Below are 26,322 nucleotides of genomic sequence, written 5' to 3' on the forward strand. Positions count from 1 at the left end.
CTCCAGCTTATTTTACAGATGAGGAAACTGAGGCAAACAAGTGACTTACCCACGGTCACACAGCTAGTAAGTGTCTGAGGCTGGATTTGAACTCATATCCTTTTGACTCCAGGGCCATTATACTCTGTAGATGCAATTAGCTCTTAGCAAAAAGTAGCTTTCATTTCCCTTATAATCTGGGGCATACTCTCCTGCAAATATACAAACCATCTACAGAAAGAGGATGTACAAATTTAGGGTACAATGGTAGTGAGGCACATATCTGGGGAACATACATGGTAAAAATATTCACTAGTCTAGTATTAAAGGGTCTAAAAGTCTTTTTTCTCCAGTGAAAGTCCTCTCAAATCTCTACCCCTGTGCAACATCTCAGCTGGGTGAGTTCTTTAGCTGGGCTTCCTGGGTCTGCTGCTCTCTACACCTTGACTCTTGATAGTCAGGGCTAGTTTATTTAGGAGTCTGCAGCTGGCTCCCTTCCCTGCTTGTACAAGTTTGGCTCCTGCTTCTGACAGCAACACCCTTCCTCAAGTGACTGTCTCTGTATCCATGTCAGTTGGAAGTGTTTTTCTTTGGTTCCTGCTGGATACATTTTCTCCTAAAAATGTAGTAAATCTATTCCAAAGCAACAAGGCTGAAGGACAGAGAGGAGGGAGAAATTCTCTCCTCTCCCGTCATTCCCAATGGCAAGTCTCTCTTTAGGGCCAGGTTCTTCTACTTCTAACTCTTCTCAGCTTTTTAATGGTCTTTAGAGGCAAGGCTGATTTTCCACTGCCCAATGGACAGTTGGACAATTGACAGTTTGACAATTGATAATTTCTTTAAATTCTGTCAGAGAAGAGTGTTCATGCTTCATGGCCGCAGGAGAATGCCAGGTATGAAGAGCTAGGGACCATTTAACTGGACCGGGGAGAGACGGGGGCGGGGGGGGGGGGGGGGCCGCGGCAGCAAGACATTGAGTCCCTTGCCCGGAGCCCAACAGCCCATTCCGCACAAATAGAGGTATGCCTCGGGAAGTCTTTCACCCTCCACTTTCTTTCACTTTTCCATCCAGCCTTGGGAAACTATTGTCCCTGAACAGACCCAGTTTCTCTTGCCTTTTGAGCAAAGTAATCCATTCCAGAGTGCTTGGAGTTGGTCTGTGGGCTAACCCGGGCTTGGCCTGAAATAAGAGGAACGAGCTGGATGGCCTGGGAGCTGACGAGGATGTTCAGAAACCGTGCGCCAACCGGTAGGGGACAAAGTAGGGAAGGGTAGAGGCGGGACCGGGTGTGGGCAGGGCTTAGGCTGTGGGAGGAGGAACTGCAGGGGAGGGCCATCCAACACCAGTCCCTCAGACCAAGCGAAAGACTGTGCTTTTAGGAGCCGGACTGACAGCTGTGTGGTTGCAGCCTCAGGTTGCGGAAGCTCTCAGTGCTTGGACTCTTCTGCTCTCCAAGCCGCTCTGTCGGATCACCATAATATCTCTCCTGCGCTCACAACATGCCTCTGAAAAGGTGAGTGAGGAGAAGGGAGGAGGGTGCTAGGACAAGGGAAAGAGAAGAGTCACTGGGTCCCCTCGCTAAATCAGGATTCTCAATGCCTGCTAAACCTCTATAACCACCCTATTCTCCCACCTACACAGCCCCACTTGGGTTCTCCCCGGGGAGCTGGAAGCCGCCCGGCTGTTTGGGGAGGGAAGAGGGCAAAGATAGCGGTGACACCAGCTGTTCCAGCCCCCTGAAGGACCCCAAGGGGGAAGTAGCTGAAAGTGACTGATCCTTAGCTAAACAAAACTACCTCAAAACTTGGGCTGGGCAGGGTAGGCAGCCAGCCCTAAGTAGGAGACCGGGAGAGAAAAGAATAACTTGGGCCACTTGCCGGGTTCTGTGCGTTATTAAATAGGAGCCAGCTGTAGTCTCGGAAAGGCAGCGGCTGCATTCAGCTGACCCGGGGTGAGGTGACAGTGAAAGTCAGCTCTTAGAGGCACTTCTGTAAGGAGCACCCCTAGGCTTAAAATGAACTAATAATTGTAGCAAGGTGTTACCCAAGGAAGTTTAGTAATTAGGAAAGAGTTTCTGTAGGAACGCCGCCTCTCAGTAAAGCTAACGCCTGAGTCTCTGTACATAGAAAACTGATTTAAGTATCGGAAAGGCGGGATGGGGACATGACGGGGGAAAAGTAGCAAAGTTACACTCGAGTCACAAATGGATATTTTACCAGAAATCCATAAATGATGTTAACTAGACAATCTCTAAATAAGTAGTAGAAAGGCGCCATACATAACCTGCCTGTGGGGGCGTAAAAAGGCAGGAATTAAATGTATTGTGCAACACCACGGTCACAAAAATTTCAGTTCAATAAAGTTTTACTGATTGTCCACACCTTATGCGCAGTATACGCTATGTGGCACAGTGGGGTGGGGAGGGAGGATGAAAAGATTATTAAGTGGCAGCCCCTACCTTCAAAGAGGAGAGTAACATACAGGCACACAATTGTTAATATAATGTAGAAAGATACCGGAAGAGAGTTTCCCCCAGAAAAGTGAGCTATGAGAGTGCAGGGAAGAGATTAACTTTGACAGGAGAGATCAGGAAAGGCTTCATGGAGAAAGACAGTGTTTGAACAGACCTTGCAATGTTGGGGCAGGTTTTTTAACAGATTGATGGGAGGGGGATGGCTGTGACACGGCAGATCGAGAGAACCACAAGCAAACACATAGGAGCAGGAAAGCTAGGGACAGGTTCCAGAACTGAGAGGAGACCAGTTTAGCAGGGAGTAATGATGACTTGAAAGGTATGTAAGGCATGTAGAGACTATTAACTCATTTTAAAAAAAATGTTAAAAATTATTCTTACATATAATTGGGAAAAAAATTTTAAGAGACTTTTGAAGTAGACTAACCAAGAGGCAGCCTGAACTCGGTCGTTAGTAAAGGGGCCAGAAAAGTGGCGAAGGACAAGAGAAACAATACTAAGGGATAGACTCCATAGGTGTAGGTGAATTATGGAAAGGGATGGGAGGGGAAAGGGGGAGAGAATTAAAACTAGAAAAACATTTTTTACAAAATCATTGTAAAAGCCTTGCTGACTGAGAAGATGCTGGTATTATAGTATCCTTACCAAAAAAACAAGCCAAAATGAGGAAGGAGGGGAGGGGATTCGATTTACGACATTGAAGTTGAGGTGTAGGCAAAAATCCACGTGAGCTTGGGGAGTGGCAGATGACTTTAAATATTTTAACAGCAAGTATATCTCTTTATAACATATGTAAACACATTCATACTGTCATGAACAGGGCTAGCTCTATAAAAGGTCCCCTATGAACATTATGTTAGGAATTTTGTAAATTTCGCCAAATCCTCAGATGACACTCCTATACAGCTTAATTGTTTTTAAAACTTTCCACTACCTGAAATTCTACAGATTTTTGATCCTAGATTAAAACTGGAAGGAACCTTAGAGATCATCGAGTCCAGTCCCCATTTTACTGAAGGACAACTTCCCTAAGGTCATCTTTCTCCTCTCCATAAAAACCTATTCCTTTTTCTTCCTGGACCATGTGACTCCCTCATATACCCATTTGTTTTTCATACTTAAATGCTTAAATGTTGTAGGATTAGAACCGAAATCTTCTGACTTCAAATCTAGAACTTTTTCCTCTGTTCCTTCTTTGAATTTTCTCTGCTTCTTCTTTTCATGTAAAGGACACCTTACCTAACACTTTAATGTGAATTATAATCCAATTGTTTTTCTTTTAATATCATATGAAGGAGTGGGAGTTTTTATAGGGGAAGTGAGAAAGGTCATTTTAAATTCAAGTATGAGGAACTAGAGTGGAGGGTAGAGGAAAAAGGAAGGGAGAGGGAAGTTTTGGAGATGCCAGAAGGTAGATAGTAACTGGTGCCTTGAGGAAGGGGAGGAGAAGGGGATGTCTGAAAGAGACACTGAGCAGGAGGAGGGCACAAAAGATAAATGTCATTTGCTTCACAATATTTCTTTAAAACTATCTGAGGTAATAATATTGCAATTCTGCATTCTAAACTTGTGATGGCCCTATTTGAAACTACTGGCCAAGATTGTGTTTTGATTCTACGCTATATATAAATGATGGGTTGCCAGAATCACACATCAAAATTGCACATAAGGAGGTATGCCTAGAGAAGGAAATGAGCCAGTCATGTATTGGGAGTTGAGGGATAGCTCAAGGACAACATGCATTCTCCACTGGTACCCATGCAATATCAAGAGGTCTAGCATATGGCCCCCCAAACTTTGGATATACCCCTTGTGGAGAAGGACATAGGAGGACATGGGTAAGGGTTACACAAAATTGGAATGGATTAGAATCTATAGATGGTTTCAGATGGGTCAGAAATCTATAGATTTGTTGCGATTTGTGCCACTGGAGGAAATATTCATATTAATTAGATTAAAAGTCCATTGAAGTATACATTTGGTGAATGTGTTTTCTGAATAATAACAAAATAAAAAGGGTACTCTCTTTTCTCAAATTCAGGAATGTCCTGGTAACCTTATATGTGTATCACCTAGCAAGTGCTACCATAACAATATTAAATGTAATAATTCTAACCCTGGCAGGGAACATGATGTACCTAAAGTCATTCAAGTAGGTAGTAGTAGTATAGGTAACAAACCAAGGATTTGAATCATAATCCTTTGACTCCAAGTCCAGGACCCTTTACACAGCATGCCACTGCATCTTCTCAATGAAAAGGAGATTTTACCTCTCATTTAAAAATCTTTTCAAAATATTTTTTTCTTTTCTTTTTTTTGAGGCAATTACAGTTAAGTGATTTGCCCAGGGTCAAACAGCTAGTATCTGTGATCAGATTTGAACTCAGGTCCTCCTGACTCTGGGACTGGTGCTCTATCCACTGTACCACCTAGCAGCCCTAAAAATATTTTAAACAGGAAATCTGTGTCTAGGAAAGCTCCAATACTATCTCAAAGACAGCTTTCTCAGACACATCACAATTGACTGAGAATATTAGATTAGTAATCCCTAGCTTTTCTTTTTTAATGTCATTTAAAAATTCTGATGTAGAGAAACAGACACAAAAAAGGTATCAAGTTATGTGGCTCTCAGAAGAGCTGTGACTCCCTGACCTTGATTGGTAAGCTAGCCAGAAGGCGGCAGCTTAGTTGAGCTCCAGTGGGTGCTGCCAAGTCTCTTGCCAGTTTAGCAAATATAACAATGGGGCCATCTCTGGTCATCCTGATCTATGTCTTGCCACTGGACCCAGAAGAGAAAGTGAGGCTGGTGACCTTGCACAGCATTCCCTCACTTAAATACAATTCACTTGCAAGTCATGGCATCATCTTCCTGATGGCATGGTCCTCTTTGAGAATGGAGGACAGGCAACAAAACCTTAGCAAATACAACACGAGGTTCAATAAGCCTCGGCCTCTGTGGATACTGACAGAGGGACATAGAAAAGGAAAAGAATCTTGGGGAACTAACTGAGAAATGTGATGGTAGAAGGAGTAAGGCACTATGAGAAAACTCATTTTAAATGACCCTTTCTTGGGGAAGAGAAGGACAATGTTAACTGTCATCTGTGAAGAGAGCTGAGAGTTTAGCTTTTATTCTTTTAAGTAAGTTTGGGACTGAGGGAATTAGCTGTCATCTGTGAGAGGACTATGAAAGTTAATTGTTTTCTTGTGGGAGAATCATAAAATGCATTGTGAGTAAAGTGTATTTAGCTCATTTTGTGAAGAGATATTATGAAGAGAATTCCTGAAACAGTGGGGTTACCATTCTAATAGAACTGTTGTATCCAGAATTGAGGAGTCAGTGACAGTACTGAATGAGAAGGGCTGAATATTCCATTTCACGTCTCTTTTTCCTGCCTTTTGAAGAATACAAGGGTGACTCCATGAACTTTGTTCACAGCAATACACTGTAAATATTAATTTATGACTGTATTTTTATTTGCTACTACAAAAAAATTGTATGAGTAGTAACTGATATTCTTTAAAGTTTAAGACTAGGGGTATAAGACAGAAGGGAGGGGGGGTTGCAGAGGGAGAGAGAAAGAGAGATAAAAGTGGGGAAAATAGTTTTCTCTGTTCTATACAAGAATGAAGGCCCAGAACTAATGGATTAATTAATGAGAGGTTGTGCAAATCTATTAATTTATATGCTTTATCAGATTCAGGAACCAAGGGTTAATAAATACTACATTATAAATATGTATAAAAATGTGCTAAGATATTAATTTAGTCAACTAGGCCCTCATTGCAGCAACACAATCCTTCAGCTCTTCCTTAATTGATTCTCTATCCCATTCACCACAGCAGCTTTCGCATTCATCTGTCCTCAAATTTCCCATGGCCTCTTTTCCCCCTACCCTCTCAACTGAGGATGTGCACATATTTCTCTCTCTGTCTCTCTGTCTGTTTCTGTCTGTCTCTGTCTCTTTCTGTCTGTTTTTCTGTCTGTTTCTCTCCGTATCTCTGTCTCTTTCTCTCTGTGTCTCTCTCATACACACACACACACACACACACACACACACACACACTTAATGCTATTTGATGAAAACTCCCTCTTCTCGCCTTCTCATCTCACATCCCCTCTGACAAAGTTCTCTACTATCTTCCTTCACTCAGGTGACCCTTCTACTTGCCAAGGTCCTTTCCTGCACCTTTGACCCATTCCTCTGCCATCTTCTACAGTGGGTTGTACTGTCATACTCATACCATCTCTAATCTTCAATATTTTCCTATCTACTGTCTCTTTCCCTGCTCCTATGAACATACCCATATCTCACTCATCCTCAAAACCCCCTCATTTGATCCTACTTTTCCTTCTGGCTATTTTCCTATATCTCTTTCCCTTATCAGCTGAACTCCTCAGGAAAAAAAAAGCCATCTACACCTCCATACCTCCACTTCCTCTCCTCTTACTCTCTTCTAAATCTTCTGTAATCTGTCCTCTGGCTGCATAATTCAGCTGAAACCATATTCTCCAAATGATCTCTTAATTGCCAGACTTAATGACCTATTCTTAGTTCTCATGCTTTTTGCACTCTCTTGCTGTGTTTGATATTGTTGAACACTATCTCTTCTTTCTAGGTTCTCCTAACATGGCTTTCTCTTTGTACTCTTCCTACCTGTCTAACTCTTCCTTGTCTCCTTTGCTGAATCTTCATCCAGCTCATGCTCACCAACTGCAAGTGTCCCCTCAGAACTCTGCCTTGGACCCACTTTTTACTCTATTCTATCTCTTGGTGAATTCGTTAATGCTCAGGGGTCCATCTCTCATTACCGTACAAATGTTTCCCTGGTCTATGGCCAGTCCTTAGTCTTCTGAGGTCTAGTCCCTCATCACTGCCTATTGGACATATAGCCAAAACTGAACTATTTAAACATTTTTTAAAATTTTCCCTAAAATGTTTCCCTCCACCAAACTTCCCTATTATTGTTTAGGGTACCACCATCCTCCCAGCTACCTAAGTTCACAACCTTAGGATTGTCTTCATCTGCCCTCTCTCAACACTCACATATCAAATTTGTCACCAAATTTTACTATTTCTCCCTTTATAACAACATCTTTTTTATACATCCCCTGCTTTTCACTCACACAGCCACTACCCTAGTTCAGGTCCTTATTACCTCTCTCCTAGACCATTACAATAGCCTACTAATTAATATCCCTATCTGACATCTCTCTTCATTTCAATCCACCATTCACATAGCTACCAAAGTGATTTTCCTAAAATGTAGATCTGAAGATCACTCTTATAGTACACAATAAACTACAAGGTTTCCTATTATCTCTAGGATCAAATATGGAGCCCTTTGTTGGACATTTGAATCTTGGCATAGCCTGGCCCCTTTTCACATTTCCAGTCTTCTCATACTCTATTTGCTTCCGCTGACCTCCAATTGTTTTTTAATATTTATTTTATTTTTAATTTATAGAATAAAACAAGCATTTCCATAACATAGTATAATAAAAATAATTGTACATAAATCTATTGTGTACAGCTTGCTATATTCCTTTTAAATATACAACAAAGTTATGTAAATTTCCTTCTTTTTCTCTTTTTTCTTCCCCCCTCCTCTACCCATCCTAAAGATGGCCACCATTAGACACAAATCGATGTATGTGTATACACATATATATATATACACATAACATATATGTATGTATACATACATACATACATGTGTGTATATGTATGGGTACATATACATGTATGTATATATGTAAAATTATTCTAAACATACTTCTATTTATCATTTCTTTCTCTGGATGTAGATAGTGTCTTTCTTCATATGTCCTTTACAGTTAATTTGTGTATTTATAATAGTCAAAATAACTTCTTAGCTCAAAACTGCTCTTAAAATGATATTTCTGCTACTATATACAATGTTCCCTAGTTCTGCTCATTTCACTCTTCATTGATTTCCTACAATTCTTTCCATATTTTTTCTTCAACTTCCACTTCTATGACCCAGTTCTACTAACTTACCTGCTGTTCTTGAAGATAAGATTTCATCTGCTGCCTTTTGTCTTGTTACTCATGCTGGGAATGCTCTCCTTCCTTTGCTCTGCCTCTTACAACCCCTGGCTTCCTTCAGCAACCAGCTCAGACATCAGCTTCCTTAGGACACCCCCCAGATGCTAGCACCTTCTCCCTTAAGGCTACCTTCCCTTTATCTATATGTATCTCATATATATGTCATTCTTTACATGTTTTCTCCTCCATTCAAATGTAAACTCTTTGAGGATGGGAACTGTTTTTGTCTTTATTTGTAACCCCAGTGCTTAACACAGATTAAGCATTTAAGAAGTGCTTGTGGATTGGTTGAACTTAAGTCATAACTTCAAGTTTCTGGGCTTCAGTTTCTTCATCTGTAAAATGAGGGAATTGTACTAGATTTTATCTAAAGAACTGTATGGATCTGATGTACTATAATTTAAATAAAGCTAAGAAATAATATTAGATTTCTTCCTGTGCTGTTCAAGGAATGGTAAAAATGAAAATTTTTCCATAGCACAGTAATTAGCCAGGGATCTCACTGATTTATAGGAATTATATTCATAGGCTTAATTTTTAGTATGTAGCCTTTAATTTTAAAAGAACAAAACATGGAAGAGCCCTATTCTAATAAGTTCTAGAAATTCAGTCTAATATTTCTAAGCATTATTTCAGTGCTCTCTCATTCCTTCTCTAATTACAGTATGTGTAATTATCTATTTATGAGTTGTTTCCTCCAGGTAGAATGTAAGCTTCCTAAGGGCAAGGACCATTACAGATTTCGTCGCTGAATGCCCAAAAAAACACCCGATACGGTGCCTGTGCAGAGTAGGCACTTAGAGCTTATTCATTTGGGTTGGATTTATTACTACAATATTTTAATAATGTGTTTGGTTACCAGAATTACACTCAGACTAAGTTGACGGGGAGCTACTTCATATCCGATTTTTAAAATCCAAGTTGCCTTCTTATCAGGGGCCTCAAAGATTTCTGTTATTGTAAGATACTACTTTCTGTTCTACCATGCTCCCTCTCCATTTCTCCTGACTGGGACATTTAGTTATCTTCTTGACTGACTGAGAAATAACCTGGAAATATGTGAGTTTGTTGACTCACAGAAAATGAAATTGCCTGTTTGTATCTCTATATAATATAAATATGCACACCCACCATGTCAGTTTTTATGGTTCTTGGTTTCCTTCTAATGTCATATACTTATTGGTAATAACAAAAGCTAGCATTTACACATGCTTTTAGGCACTTTGAGGTTTGCAAAATGCTTTACAAATAGCATCCCATTTGATCATTACACCAACCCTGGGACGTAGTTGCCATTATTAATTTCACTTTATAGATGAGGAAACTGAGGCAGATACCTCTGGGTCACACAGCTAGCAGGTATCTGAGGCTGGATTTGAACTCAAGCCTTCCTGATTCTAAGTTCAGAGCTCTATCTACTGTACCACTAATGTTTCTCTTATTTGTTCTTTATTTTGTTATAGTATTGGATTCCTCTTGTTCTTTCTTGGTTGTCTGAGAGCTGGTAAGTCCATAATATTTCCATTGGGATCTATAGACACATAGTGGTTAAAAAAAAATCATTACCCAGATCTTCCCCCTTTTCAATAGTAAAAGTTGCTTAATCTAAAGCCATTTCATTTAACTTAAATATCTTCTAGTCTACCTTTTCTATCTTTCTGTTTGAAAAAAAATAAAAAAGTCAGAATTGCGGATTAGGCTCAGCTGTTTCCTGAAGGCAAAAACACTCATGCTTTCCTAGATTTTGTAATTCTTACATAGGTAAAAACCCATTTCTGCCTCAGGGGAAAATACAGTAAATATGCCCCTCCCACTCCATTTATTCAACTGAAGCCTCATTCTGAAATTCTGAATCATTAACATATAGCTTCTATTGCTGTTTTCGCCATGGCTGTATGTTCTATACATTCCAGGGCTGATCAGTCCCTTTATTTCTAAGAACCAGTAGCTTCCACAAAATGCTAGAAAATAGCTCCATTAATAGTCAAAGTCAGCTGCATATTGTCCTCCTCTTGGATAGTAAGGAAGAATTATAAAAGTCATGTTTCTTTGTAGTCCAATTCAATTAACCTATCATTGTTACAATTACTTTTTTTTAAACTTCTGTTCCAAGCAAGCAGGGAAAAAAACATAACCTATATTAATAAAGCTAGGTATTTCATGACTCATCATCAAATTACTATGTCCCTAGGAAACAATTGCTTGTTTTAAATGTGCAATCTTAGAAGCTTTGCTGCAATCTTGTATAATTTTATTCTGTTTGAAGACTAAAATGTTTTCCAGTGAAATAGATCTCTGGTTTTGCAATAATTAATGTAATTAATGATAAAGTAAGTTTTGATACGGAAAAAATGTGAGTTTCAGAGAAATTTTTCAGAACATGCCAATTCTGCTCAGAGAGTGATTGAATGAATATGGGCAGGATCACATGTATTCTGAGTTAATAGCTTCCTTTGGTTTATTCTAATCATTTCTTTTTGTCAGGTTAAATAAAATCATTTAAATCAAATTCAGGATATGAGAATGGGCAATAGACCACGAGGATGGGGAAGCTTCTGAGAATTTTGAAATATTTTTCCATTTCATTTTGTAAAGGAAGTAACAATTGACCCACTGTTCTTGGACACAGAGTCAAGTAATTTTGCTAAGTAATATTTAAAAGATTTCTTACAAATATATGCAGTGAAAAACTTCATTGCAATATACACATAAGGCACTATAATTTTTTCCCCTATAAAACCATACACTGAGCTCCATATAGATTTAACCCAAAGGCTAGGGTAGACTGACTCTATATAAATTATGAGATAGGTAGTAATGGTTCTAGCTGCCCTGTTCTTTGACCTCTTCCCACCTCAGTGGTCCTCTATCTCCCCTACACTCTAGTACTCAGTATTTTCCAAATCTGCCCTGTAAAAATTGGCTCACATATCCTTCTTTCACATTAAAGCATAAATTACTGAGAACCACTAGAAGTAACAGCCCTCATAGCAAAGTCTCAAGCTAAAAGAATAAAATTCTGATAGACATCAGATAGCAGCTAAAAGAGGCTATGATGAATTAAGGCACCTTCCCAGGATCCCTGACATTATATCACATCAGCATACACCCTCCTCAGCCTGCACAGAAAGATAAAAGTGGGAGTGGTCTAGCTTCACTAAAGACCAAAGCAACATGTATCTCCACGTAGGATTTTCCTGTAGAATTTCTTAACTCCTCAGGAGTAAAAGGCATTTTACTTTATCAATAAAATAATACATGCCTTCCCTTCCTCATGGTACTATTGTGAAAGAGATGAGGAGCATAGGATAGAAAAAGATGCAATGTCACTGGTATCTTCTTAAGAGACACATAAATGAAGCAAGTAGACCTGGATGGGATTTTCCATTTTGTCCTTCCTCCATACTTTGAGGAGACCTATGAAATATAGAAAGAGTCACTCTCATAGTGATGGAATATTGAAAAAGTACAGTTTTTATATCTTTCCCCTTAGATGAGGAGCCAAGAAAAAATATTATAGATTTTTTGATGAGTTTAGAAGTGAGAAAATATATCCAGGAAACAGTGAAGGAAACTGAAAACTTTATAAAAATGGGGGTTATTTCCTAGACCATATTAATCTATTTTGATTTGAACATTATTATATCCTAATTCATCCATGAGTTGTTTCAAAAGCCAAAAAAATATTGCACATTATTATTCTGTATGAAAATGAACAACCTTAGAAAGCTATTGGATCAAATGATTCTGTCTATAAAACAGTTACTGCAGTGCCTAACTGTAGTACGCACTTAAAAAATGCTTATTCTCCCCTTCCTCTTCATTTTAGTTTTAAAATCTTATTTATATAGCCTTTTCAATGTCACCATGTTTTTATTTTCAACATGTGAAGAAATAGTTAATGTAGTGATTTCTACTCTGGCCTGGTTTATGAGGCATTTCTAGTTTTCTCAAGGCATGTCACAAAACTTTCAAGAGAAATTTTACAAACAAAATTAAAGTTAAGGCAGGAGAGGAGATCATGCTTTTATGATGGTAGAACACAATACCCAGTTTATGTTGCTCCCTAAGAAGAGGTTGAGAATTTTCCTAATTTCCTAAGTTTTATGCAACTATGTTTATCATATTTTGCCTCTAGGGAGACCTTTCTGAGGCCCACTCTTATATATGCTAAAGAAAGTTGACTAATGGGAGACCACAAAATACTATAATGACTGTGAGTCAGCCCAGAGGGGTTGGAAATCACTATGGTGTTAATGTAGTTGGTTAAACACGTGTCCATAGTTCTTTGCAATGAGAAACATAATAAAGCACAAAGTTGAGCATGAGTGATCATTAGGTATACTATCATTTGTATTTACAAATACAAATCTGTACCTTCTACAATGGCAAAAATCACACATGGTCCTATATATTTCTACAATCCTTTGTGGTTGTTGTTCAGCTGTTTTTCAGTCTTGTCCAACTTTTTGTTACTCCATTTGGGGTTTTCTTGACAAAGATCCTGGAGTGGTTTGCCATTTCCTTCTCTAGCTTGTTTTATAGATGAGGAAGCTGAGGCAAACAGGGTTAAGTGATCTGTCCAGGGTCACACAGCTAGTGTCTGAGGCTAGATTTGAATTCATGAAGATGAGCCTTCCCTATTCCAAGACCAGTGCTCTATCTACTGTACCACTAGTTAGCCCAGCAATCCTTTACCTGTCCTCAAACTTGTCAGTTCTTGACATTTTTCATCTATAGCCCTCTCTTGGCTAGTGGAAATAATGGGCTAGAAATCAGGTCTCCCCCTTTCCCACTAGTTAGGTTTATCACCTTGAGCAAAGGACTTCAACTCCCTGAAGTTCTTCAGAATTGCAAGAGGAAGAAATTAGACCAGATTGATCTCTAAGACCCCTTCCAAATCCAACTTTATATTGTACCATTCTACTCCCTTTCTCATTCCCTCAACATTCTCCCTGGTGCTACTGTTAACTGTGAAAGTCTTTTTTCTGAGATTATTAAATTATCCAGTGCTTCTGGGAAATAAGTTGATAACCTCTATTTAATTACTAAATTACTACTACCACTACCTGGGGAAGGGAGGATGTAAGTATCTCGTCTTCTGTAAGTACAAATGTATTGTGGTCACAGACATTATTTGTAAAATCACATTTGTGAATACATTTACAAAGGAGATAAACAACTTGAAGGGCTAAGAGAAAATTTTCACAAATTAATTTCATACTCTTTTTGTCTTTGCAGCTATAATGGAAGAAGTACATGGTATAGTAGGTGGCGATGTTGACCTAAGATGCATTAGTCCTGGAAAAAAATATTTTGATTTAAATAAAACACTTGTTTATTGGCAAACAAAAAATAAACCAATAGTAACTCTAAATTCATATATTCCTGGAGAGGATACTTCCAAATACGTTCATTTAAAGTATCGGAACAGGACATCACTGACATTTGAAAAAATGGAAAAAGGTGATTTTTCTCTGCGTCTGTGTAACATCACCACAGAAGATGAACTGGAGTTTGCATGCATTGTCATGAACAAATCTAATACTGAGTTTTTTTTCTCATCTATAGTCCATCTTCATGTGGCAGGTAAGGACACAGGAAACAGAGAAATTTGGTTCTTAGCTATTGTAATGCCTTGAGAAACTGTTTTAATCCTATATGAATCCATGATTTTATTGAAAGAGTAGGGAAGCAGTGGGGCCCAATCGATAGCATATTGATCTTGTAGTCAGAAAGATCTGACTTCATATCCCACTTCTGACACTTATTAGTTGTGTAACTGTGGACAAGTCAATTAACTCAAACTTATAGTTGAGTCATGGTCTCTTTTGGTGGAAGGAATCCATACCCCCATGAAATCAAAGATCTTTTTCTTTATGATACAGTACATTATTAACATATTTAAACTTTTAGATAGTAGATTTTGTGATTATGCTCCCCCCAAAAAAGTCACCAACTGGTAGCCAACCTTCTGGCAATGAACTACCACCTTGAACTTAGCTATCCTTAGAGTTTTTACCAGGACTATACTTAAAGAATTGCATAAGGCCATCTCTATTCCATGATAAGATATCAGAATAAGAGTTTAGTGAAACTCTTGGGAAAGTATGTCAAACAAAGCCTGCTATCTATTGATTCACTAGTCTCCCATCCAGAGGAAAAAACTTAATTTCTACAAACAGCCAGGATTCCATTTAACTTGGCAGAAAAGAGATTGGTTGAAAAATGTTGGAAACAGACCCAGTGATATTATGAATTTTTTCCCATTTCTTCCATTCCAAATTTTTTGAATTTTTCTTTTCCCTTGACTATCTCAAAAAAATCAAGTGTTGCAGGAAAACCATAACTTTGCTATTCTTATCCATCCAGTCAATTAGTATTCATAGAATCATAGATATTTGGGTAGAAATGACAACAGAGGTCATTTTACAGAGGAGGAAAATGGGACCCATAAAGATTAAATAGCTTACCCATGATCAAGTCAAGTCAGTCAATAAACACTTACTAAGCACCTACTATGTGCCAGGTACTATGCTGAGTACTGTGGGTACAAAAGAGGCAAAAGACAGTCCCTCGCCTCAAAAAATTCACAATTTAATGGGAGAGACAACAAGCAAACACATATGTAAAAGTAAGCTATATGTAGACAAATAGGAAATAATTAAGAAAGGGAAAGCACTAGAATTAAGAGAATTTGGGAAAGTATTCCTGTAGAAGACAGGATTGTAGCTGGGACTTTAACGGAAGCTGGGATGGGAAGATGAGGAGAGAAAGCATTCCAAGCCATGATACAATAAAAAGCTGTGATCATGTCCAACAAGCAATACTTGGCACAAAGTCAACCCTCTGCATTTTTCCCTTAGTGTTTATGAGTACTATTGAGAAACAAAGATCATTTGTATCAATTTATTCTGCTTCTTGCTCTTTACTGAAGCTATTAAAAATCTCAGTTTCTTCACTGATTCTCTGGGTTTTTTAAGTAGATCATTATAGCATTTGCAGATGGGGATGATTTTCCTTCATATTTAGATATTTCAATATTAAAGTGGAAAATCAGTAAACACAAGGAGGTTGCTGGAAAAATACCCTCATTAAAGAAACATTTCTGCAGTATTTATTGCCTGGAGAAAGCACAAGGACCTGGGGGTGTATGGAGTCTCCTGTTGCCTGGCACTTCAGGATTTTCTTTCAGGCTTCCCAGCACCCTGAATGAAGGTTACTGTCTTCTTTGTTCAGTTGTTTCAGTCACATCTGACTCTCCATGACCCCATTTGGGGTTTTCTTGACAAAGATACTGGAGTGGTTTGCCATTTCCTTTTCCAGCTCATTTTACAGATGCAGAAACTGAGGCAAGTGGGGTTAAGCAATTTGCCCAAGGTCACATAGTAAGTGCCTGAGGCTGGATTTGAATTTAGGAAAATGAGTCTTCCTGAGTCCAGGCCCAACACTCTGTCCACTGCCACCTAGCTACCCTTTTGTGCTGACATCTCTTCCCTCAGTCCCACTTAATGTTACCCATTGCCCAAACCCTGGGAAGTTTCCCCTCCTTGAAGCAGCTCCCTAGTAATTTTCAGAACCTTGGTTGTATCCCTAATGTGATCCTTTTTTTCCCCTTCTCTAGCAAACTATAGTGTTCCAATAGTAGAAAATAAGACCAACGATTCAGAAGTCACTTTTACCTGCACTTCCCACAATGGTTTTCCAAAGCCAAAGGTTTACTGGGTAAACAAAACAGATGATAGTCTGCTTAATCAAAGCCTACAAACCGATACCTTTACCACCAATGAGAAAGGTTTATTCAGCGTCTCCAGTGTGCTGAAGATTACATGGACTCCTCATATCAATATTGAATGCTGTATAGAAAATGTGAACCTACAGCAAAATCTAACAGTTCAGTCAAGTAAGTTATTCATTGGTCAAATGGGAAAGGTGTGCATTTGTTTTTCACTAACCAAACTACATCCCCAAAATAATAGAGGAAGAGTACTTGAGGGTAAGCAGAGTGAACTCTTGGAACAAAGAAAAAATGATTTTGTAGCAAAGAAGAACTTGCCATCCATAGAGTAGTTTCCCCTCACTGGCAATCTTCAAATAAGAGATGGAAGGTGGGTAGGGAATAAGTATCTCTTAAGCACCTACTATGTGCCAGACATGGTGCTAAACACTTTTACAAACATTGCCTTATTTGATCCTCACAACAACTCTGTGACTTAGGCACCATAATGATTCTCATTTACATTTGAGGATACTGAGGCAGACAGAGATTATACAACTTAGCCAAGGTCACACAGCTAGTAAATGACTGAGTGCTCTGATCTTTCTTTATCCAGGCCCAGCACTCTATTCACTAAGGTAGAGGCTGAATGACTACATGTTCATGGTATTAGGGAGGGAACTCTTGTTGACATCTTGAGTTGGACCCCATGACCCCTAAGGTTCCTTCAGACTGTGATTCTATGACTTCCAAAAAGAAATCCTACAGCCATTGTCTACAAATCCAGAATTTTCATATCATAGTATAATAGATTCAGAGTTAAAAAGTTGCAGGCTCCAGGGTATTCAGTTTACTTCAGTTAGTTTGATTCAGTACTTTAAATGCCTTTTATGAGCAAAATCCTGTGCTAGGCTTGGGGGACTGCAAATAAATCAGATACAATTCTTGACCTTATATAAAAAAATCTCATATTTATAGATGGGCCAAAATTATGCTTATGAAAATGCTGATGGGTTGCATTAGTCATTCATAAAATGTTTCCATCCACTTGATTTAAACTGTTCATTGAGTATCATTTAAAAAAACAGTCTGTTGAAATTATGCCACCCAGATGTGAATCTAAATCCTTGTCCTAAAGCAACAGTTGTTGCTGTTCAGTCATTTCTGTTATATTTGATCCTTCAGAACCCCATTTGGGGTTTTCTTGGCAAATATATTGGAGTGGTTTGCCATTTCCTTCTCCAGCTCATTTTACAGATGAGGAAACTGAAGCAAACAGGGTTAAGTGACTTGCCCAGGTTCACACAGCTAGTAAGTGTCTGAGGCTAGATTTGAACTCAGGTCTTCCTGACTCCAGCCTGGCACTCTATCCTCTGTGCCGCTTAGCTGCCCTGCAAAGCAACAGTATAATCTATATAAAGAAGACCTTATGCTTAGAGCTAGAAGGACCAGCTAGTCCAAATCCGTCATTTTATAGAGAAGGAAATAGGTACAGAAAGGTTAAGTAACCTGCAAAAGGTCACACAGGTAGTAAGCGACTGAAGCAGGATTCAAACCCAGCTCTTCAGCTCAAAAATCTAGTGCTTATATAAGTGTACCATATGGGAATGCGTGTGGATGGATGATCACCAGGAATGTTACAGAGGGGGTTAGTGCTCAGGTTGAATCTGGGGTCCTGCCCAAAGCCGAGCTTCTATGACTATATATCCAGTATCAGGATAGAAGTGTATTTACCAAAGCACTGTCTGCCAGGTTACATTTGACCAACTGTAGTGAAATCCTTTTGAATATTACTGTCTGATATGTCCATCTTAAAGACGACTAATAAACATTTCCCTCTTCATTTTTAAATCTCAGGCTTTTTCCTTTCTCCAGGCGGAAACCCTCACCGTCAAACAATCACCACCCCCCCAAATCAGCTTCCACCACCTGGGAAAACACCAACTCCTGTCTTATTGACTATCTTCGGAATTTTACTTGTGATTCTTCTAGGGGTTGTGATTTGGAGTAGAAAGCTGTGTAAAAAGAAACATCGCTATGAAGATTACACAGGTGATTTAAAAAAAAAAAAAACTTCTTTTTAATGCTCTTTCCCACAAGGGTCAAACAGATTATAAAATACTCACTCCCTTTTTATAAAACTGAATTTCACATTCATGAAAAGCAACAGTTTGCCAACACAGACAATATAGATGTGTTTTGTTTTGTGCTGTTTGCAATCTAAACATCTCTTATCTTACTTCCTTTATTCTAACAAGGTATCTCAATGAAAAACAGGTACCATATCTCAGTACCATAGTGATCAATATCCAGGACTGTAATTTCTAGATGGAGTTGGGAAGTAATATGAATTTAGAAATCAGAGCAGAATGGAATCTGTTTCAGAATAACTAAGTGGATCCTTCTCTATCAATTGAACACATCATATATCTAAAAAACTAAACCCCTCTCAAAAGCGGGTTAATAATAATAGGAGTATCACACAAAAGAAACTTGGGAATCTTTGTAACAACAAAGAATATGAATTTTCATGCAATTTTGCTTGATTAAGCAAGTCCCATTTCAGCTAGCATATAGTGCTGGGAGAAATCAGTTATATACACTAAGTTACAATGGTTAATAGCATTCATCACCTACTAACATAAAAAAAGCCAAAAGGCAGAATTCTAAGAAATTGCAAGCTCTGTTTGACCTCTGGGGAAAGATGAATTCTACCCTGCCTAATTGTAAGGAAAGGGATTATCTATTGTGAAATTTGGGAGTGAATAGAGCTAATTATTTTGAGTTTTTTCAGGCAACAATAACACTCATGCTTACTATTCGTACTTCATTATTTGTCCTGGAGAGAAAGAGAGAAGATATTAAAAACCAAGTGATTACATATCAAGACAGATACAACAAACAAAAGTGCAACATGTCTCTTGGATTCTTCTCAGTTGTAAATGTGAACCTAGAATTGTGGATTGACTCAAGCAGGAGAGTTCCAAATGACATGGGGAATATTCTGGAGCAGTCAGTCAACTAGCATTTATTAAACACCTATTATGTGCTAGGCACTGTGCTACATACTGGGGATACAAAAAAAAAAGCAAAAGAAAGTGTCTGCTCTCAAGGAGCTCAGAATCTAAGGGAGGAGAGGATCACAAGATGCCATTCTCATCTGAGGCCACAAAGGAGATAGACACACCTAGCAAGAATCAGGATGGAACAGAGGAAGCCTTTGTGGAATTTTAGTTAAGGTTTAGGTTGAGAAACCAAAACTCTTCAGTCTAGAACTTACATGAACTTCCAAATACTTTGCCCTCATATTATTTCTAAATGTGGATATTTTACTTGCCCTTGCAATGGCTTTGATTCCTTGTAAATAACCCCTAGAATTTTTTTCCCTGTGGCCAATATGTGTGGAGACAATGGTAGAATGAAAAGAAGAAAAGAGCTTGGGCCAACCGCCAAGATATGGTGGTAACATCTGAATAAGCAGGCAGATATTAAGGAATTTAGAATGGCAAATCTCTGAACCCAGGGGATAGAAAGCTTAGTTGAGGACCAAGAAGGTCCGGGAGGAAATTGTATTGGATTTCAGTGATCAGGGATGTCTAGAAAAACATCAACCCTAAAAGCCATAGGGACCAAGGTAAGGTTCCTAGAATTGGCTCCAAGTGGAAGACAGTTGGCACTACCAATTCAGCTAAGCCTAAGGCCCAGGGCTGGCTCTTTTTAAAGGCTTCAGAGACTCCATAGAAAATGAAGGACAATACTTAAATGTATTCTTGTGACTTTGGGATAAAAGACACTGTTGCTTTCCCTAAAGACTAAAAGGTTATTTCTACCTTCAGTTTATATTTACCCAGTAGCTTTCTTCTTCTTCTGTTATGAATTCTAAGTATTCCAACAATGAATTTCAAATACTATAGTCTCTGCCATAATAGTGGTTGATAATAATTAACAGTATGTTATATATAATTCCATTTATACATAGAATTACTCATAATTAAAACCTTAGAATTTTTAAAACATCCATTCCATTAAAATTAGTGATTTAACATGTAAAGAGTGAAATAGCAAATCCACCTCCAAAGAAAGAACTGATGGAATCTGAATGCAGATCAAAGCTTAATATTTTTTTTGCTTGTTCTTGGGTTTTTTGGTCTGTTTTCTTATGCAACGTAGTTCATATGGAAATAAGTTTTGCATAACTACACGTGTATAATCTATGTCAAATAGCTTGCCTTCTCAGGGGGGAGGATAGAAGGAGAGGAGAGATTTTAGAACTCAAAATTTTTTTAAATGAGTGTTCAAAATTGTTTGTACATGTAATTAGAAAAACATATTTTAAAACTTTTAAGAATGAAATGGCAATCATTGTTGGTGAAAGAACTTATTTGAATTTTTAACTCATTTAGCGAGTTGTCCTCCCATTCTTGGTGATGGTTGGTGAGAAATGGCAAATGAGAGGAGAGTTATCCCAAATACCCAAGGTGACATTGATGTATAAAAAGAGTGCTAGCTGTAATGCAAGAAGGAAGTTTTCTATGTATCTTTAGTCTATCTCTATTCTTGTGATATTTCTAAATAAAATTTCTGTTTTAACAGGTCCCCAGGGAAACAGACAGATGGCAGAAACTACCGGTAAGGAAAAAAAGAAACTAAATAGAAACTAGTGTCACTTAGAAAAGTTATTTGTATATTAATTTTAAACCCACATTTTTCAACTTGAAAAATGACTACAGTCTTTGGCTTATCAAGACTCCAGGGTCAGAAAAGTCATTCTTCTAAGTCTTCCTTTAGCAATTTAAAAGGATATGGGTTTTTTTTAAGCTTTGAGCTTTAAGACAAAGAAATAAATAGTTGTTCAATGACTAGTAGGCAATCTAGGCAATCAATACCAGTATATGACTGCTATAGAGATACTCTACCCCTTTTGAAGGATAAATTTCTTTTCAGAAATGTAAAGACCTTCAAATTAAAAGTGAACTCAATTTACAATTATTTGAAGTCTAATTATCAATAAAGACATGAAGAGAAATTATTTTAAGCACTATGGATTTCATTTTAAATTCTTTTTTCCCAAAAAGAATCCTGCAATGGTCCTACCCTTGTTCGTATCGCAAGAAACTAGCATGACTAACAAACCCACCAAGTAAGATATCACTTTCTCTTGGGTGTTTCCTCCAAAGACCTTCCTTCCTGAAAAGGGATTTCTGAGACTCTATAAAGCAGGAATGCCTGATTTGAAAATAATTTAGAACAAAGAAATAGGCTTGGAGGAGGAAGAGGACTCTAAATCCAGAGTGCCACAGCCGATGAGGGCGAAAATTGTCCTTTCATTCTCCAGAGTGCTGGAGAAATGATTGAGCTGGGGAATTATATAATTTACAGCATGGTTATAAGGAAAATACTTTGTAAACTTTTAAAGTGTCATGTAAATATGAATTATTACAAATACCTTCTCTTATGTAGTTGTAGAAAGGTACTTTCTCCTACACAAGAGAGTGGCCTGACACTATGTCCTCACCTTATTCTATGCCCTTCAGCCAGGTAACCCTGCTGTCCATGTAGTTACCAGGACCTGTATCCTCCATCACCTTTACAACCAAAAGAGCCAAGGGAATCAGTCTCAGGCAGAGAGAGTTGCTTCCTAGGTTGTGACTCGTAATCTTCTTTCCCATAAATACAATATGAAAAATAGTGATTTGATGTGATTGAAATAATGCTGATTACAATGCTTAAGGTGCATTGTGGGTGACATAGGCTTTTAAAGTGTGCTAACCTAGTTTCTATTTCAGTGTTTTAATGAGAAAATTAATTTTTAATTAAAAAAAAGTCTACAAAGTACTATAGGCAAGTTGGAGATACAGGATGAATATAAAATCCCAAAGAGCAAGTGACCCATGCTGATGATTTTAAAGGATCAAATGTTTGGCTGCCTTTGCAATATGTGCTTTGTTTTCAAAATCTCTTCATTTGGGGTGTGCTTGTGAGTGGATAGAGTGGTTTCATATGTAATGGCATAATCCATAATGGTCAATTCCTTTTTCTTCTAAAGGTATATACAAAAGCCCTACATGGTACAGTGCATAATGCTAGACTTATTGAGGAAGATGTATCTAAATCCTGCCTCAGACACCTGACTACCTGTGTGACTTGGGGCAAGTCATTCATTTCCTCATATGTAAAGTGAAGTTAATAATAGCCTCTACTTCTCACGACTATTGTGGGGCTCAAATGAGCTAACGTGGGTAAAATGCTACACAAATACTAAATGGCAATCTATATATGCATTTCACCTTTCTCCCTTTCCTTTTCTTTTCTGATCAAGACTACATTTGAAGGAGAAGCCATCTCCATGGAAAACCAGACACCTGACTGTAAACTACCACATGACAAAGGCAATTTTAATTTGGCACTGCTTGACCAAAACTTCTGCTACAGGGGTAAAATGACCTACTCTCTTTCAAACGGAAAGAAGGGGAAGCGATTTGCCTTCTACCTTTCCACTCACCTACCAAAGAAGATTAAGAATAGCCATCTGGAACTCAAAACAGTGCGATTGTACCGTTGAGGAACTGGAGTACTATTATACTATTGGAATGTCATGGTGGCCACTTTTGAAAAGTACTGACAGCACTGCATCCAGCCAGAAGGAAAATGCAGCTAATGCAGGAATATTTTTGGTGGGTCAACAGCATTCTACAGCAGAGGAACCCAAGAAGGCTCTTCCCCTTTCTAACCATTAATTATTGATCGTGGTAGAAAGGGGACGCAGTGCTGACTGAAGAGCAAAAGCTAGTGTTCATTTTTTTTATTCTTTCCTTTCATCCTTCCATTCTATAAGTGCCTATCTTCCCATTGGGAACCCAGACTGCATCTGCTTCAGCTCCAAGAATAACCAAAATATGCAGAACTTGGAATTAAGGCATTTTGGTATGGAGTTTCTGAAATGGGGAAAAGTGACATACATGGCAAGGATGTGTAGCTTTAGAAGAATGTGATTGCACTGTACACTTTTGAGGATTGTATAAGAGAGAAGTATATGCTGTGTGGCCTTGGGGGACAGCTACCCAACTATGGAAGTGATTTCTTATCTTCTACTCCCTTAGTAATGCCCATTCTCTACGCCACACTAATATGGTGAATGCCTCTAATCCCTGCTGCCAGAGAGATTGAGGCTGGTGGATCGATCTCCTGAACTGGGGAGTTCTGAGCTGTGGTAAGCTAAGCCAATTGGGATTTACACTGAATCCACCAACAATATGGTGAGCCCCCAAGAGCCTCCAAGGGTCCCCCGGGCTACCTAACAAGGGGACAACACTTGCAGGATACAAATGGAGCAGATCTAAGCTGTTCATTAGGGCTAACAATAGTGGAATTGAGTCTGTGAATAGGCCCTGTACTTCCAGTACTCTTCCCAAAAAATAGGAAGAAAAGACAGTGCTTCAGTGTAGCAGGGTTTTTGTTTTGTTTTGTTTTCATTCCCCAATAGCCAAGGTCAATAAAGTCATTTGGCAATATAGTCCTAAATGGCTCAGATTCCTGAGGAAAAGAGAAAACATAGACAAATAAGACAGAAAAAGAGGGCCATCCATGAGAAGCTGGTTTTGTTATATGATTAAAAAGTACAAGTTCATTTTGTTCCTTCTTTTAAGAGATTGGAAAGCTCATCTTTTCCACAACCTTTTGTAAGTACCTTTTTAAGAAGGCCTCCAGGATTTGTTAGCAAAATACAGACAATAACTTTGGCACCTAAGAAGAAGTTTCTCAACCTTGTGAAAATTGCAAAGGGGACCAAGTTTTTTTCATAGTTACCTATGTCCCTATCTCCCTCCTCCTACCTGCCCCATGTCCAATGTAACTTTAAGCAATATGAAATATCCCAGTGGGCATCCTACCCAGGTCTACCTTTCACCGAAGTGAACCATATTCCAGAATTATCTATTCTATAATCTAAACATCCCCTTCCTTCAGTAACTACTGAATTCAGTGGAGGAAACTAATCTTATTAAAATATTCAAAATGACACGTGAATGATTTCTAGGCTTAACTCTCCCCAGAGATAGTGATCACCTTAAAAGATGCTTTTGTTGATTTAATGAATACGTAATTGCTAGTCTATGTTGAGGATATATATATATATACGTACATATATATCTATATAGATATATAGATGTGTGTGTGTATATATATACATACATATATACATATATATATATATGCATATATATATATATATATATATACACACACATGGAGAAAGGTGTTGTCCTCCTGTGACCCTTTAATTACTGTAGGCCAATACAACACTAGGAGAACATAGGTCAGCACCTTGGCAGCTAACTACCAAAGATTGCTAACACTGAGGTAGTATGAGAAAACCATAATTGGCTGAAATTAGGATATTTTCTTTGAGCTTTTTTTGTTGCACGTTTTTTGTCATGCTGTATGTTTGAGAATTGATACAAGATGCTATTCTGAGATCCACTTTTGGGCATCAGAAGGGAAATGTCAATAGTTAGAACCAAAATGTACAAGTCTAACACTTGGCGGAAAGAGGAAGTTGTTCCTCCAGGATTTTCTCCATCTTTTAGTGGACAAGGTATTGACACAACTTTGAAGCAAATGATATTGGGGAAATACAAAGATTTAAATGTGGGAGGGTTTGGAGAGGTGTGTATTTTCTTTTAAGAGGAAAAAATACTCCCATTTGTTCAATTCTTAAAGGATGAGGTATCATTTGGCAAATTCAAAATTCTGGGTATGGCACTCACTGAAAATCAGGCTTTAAACTTCAAATCTAGGCATCATAGTAGAATAGGAAGAGTTTTAAATGCCAGGACCTGATTTCAAAACCTTTCTCTGTCATATGATCTTATGTTAGTCAATTTCCTTCTTTGGGCCCCAGTTTCCCCATCTGTAAAATAAGACAATTGGACTAGATGGCCGCTAAAGTCACTCCCAGCTCTAGATCTTAGAATACTCTGAAATTCTGTGCTTGTTAGGGACAGGAGCTTAAGGGACCGGGTAAGACACTACAATACTATAGAATAGTAGAGACTTAGGATGGTTCTTGGAAAGAAGAGGCTTCTTGTTGCTTTAGAATACTGGCACACTGTAACATGTAGGAGGAAATAGGTGGTTGTTTATGTAGACTGAATAAGCTAGAGTTCAATAAAACAAATTTGTAGGCAAGACAAGAACAATTGAAGTCCACGAGTGACTACATGAATTGCTTTTCTTTCAGCATCAAAGGTTTTCTTTGCTTTCTCACCTCAGAAGGGGTGAGCAAATACTGTTTAATGAGCAGTAATTTTCAGTTTTACAACTCTGAATCAACCGGAAGTAACTGAGTCAAAGTTTTCCAAACATGCTGTCAGCAACTTCTACCAGTTACTGTTTTATTTATTATACAATGCCACGCCCCTCCTCAACCACCTTCTATGCCCATTCACTGGCATGGGGAAGCAGCATGAAAAACATGCATTGCAGTGAGCCCTTCATATTTGTCCATTTAGAACTCATAGCTCCAAGGACTGAGATTGAGTCAATGAGTGGTCTTTCTGTATTGTGGAGTGCCATCAGCCCTACCGAAAAGCAGAGACCCGATTCTTCTTTCACGACATGACTAATGTGGAAATATGCTTAACATGATTGTGACATGTATAACCTATCTCAGATCGTTTGCCATATTGGGGAGGGGGAAGAGGAGCAAGGGAGAGAGAAAAAAATTTAGAACTCAAAATCTTATAAAAGTGAATGTTGAAAACTATCTTTACATGTAATTGGAAAAAATAAAATACAATTAAGTTGGGGGGGGGAAGAAAAGAAAAGAAAAAAAAAGTAGAGACTCATGAGCCAGCTATACTTATATTAGTGTCTTCCACAAAAAAGCCATGCCCCTCATTGAAAGGTGTTGGAAAAGATGGTAACTGACACTTTGAGGTACTCTTGGTCTGTGTCAGACTTGCATTCTGCCTTCTGTAGAAGGTTATTAGAGTTTTCTGAAATTTGTAAAGCTTGTACATTTGGTTTCTGTTCTTTTTCTAGCCTGAGATGTTTAGATGTTTTAAGTGTTTGTCTTTATATC

At 38.3% G+C, this 26,322-nt stretch overlaps 1 protein-coding gene across 2 annotated transcripts; it reads left to right on the forward strand.

The window, feature by feature from the left end:
- The first annotated feature begins 1,373 nt into the window (after positions 1 to 1,373).
- On the forward strand, positions 1,374 to 24,354 carry ICOSLG (inducible T cell costimulator ligand). 2 transcript variants are annotated; one of them, XM_036742894.1, is made up of 7 exons: positions 1,374 to 1,493; positions 9,988 to 10,028; positions 13,766 to 14,113; positions 16,149 to 16,427; positions 18,099 to 18,293; positions 20,835 to 20,870; positions 22,561 to 24,354. In XM_036742894.1, the coding sequence occupies exons 1-7, from the start codon at positions 1,480 to 1,482 to the stop codon at positions 22,569 to 22,571; spliced, it is 924 nt and encodes a 307-aa protein (XP_036598789.1). In that variant the 5' UTR covers positions 1,374 to 1,479; the 3' UTR covers positions 22,572 to 24,354. The 2 variants fall into 2 exon arrangements, with proteins under 2 accessions (XP_036598789.1, XP_036598790.1); XM_036742895.1 differs by having other exon boundaries at positions 18,117 to 18,293.
- The last annotated feature ends 1,968 nt before the right edge of the window (positions 24,355 to 26,322 follow it).

Source organism: Trichosurus vulpecula, chromosome 2 (genome assembly GCF_011100635.1).
Source record: "Trichosurus vulpecula isolate mTriVul1 chromosome 2, mTriVul1.pri, whole genome shotgun sequence".
NCBI lineage: Eukaryota > Metazoa > Chordata > Mammalia > Diprotodontia > Phalangeridae > Trichosurus > Trichosurus vulpecula.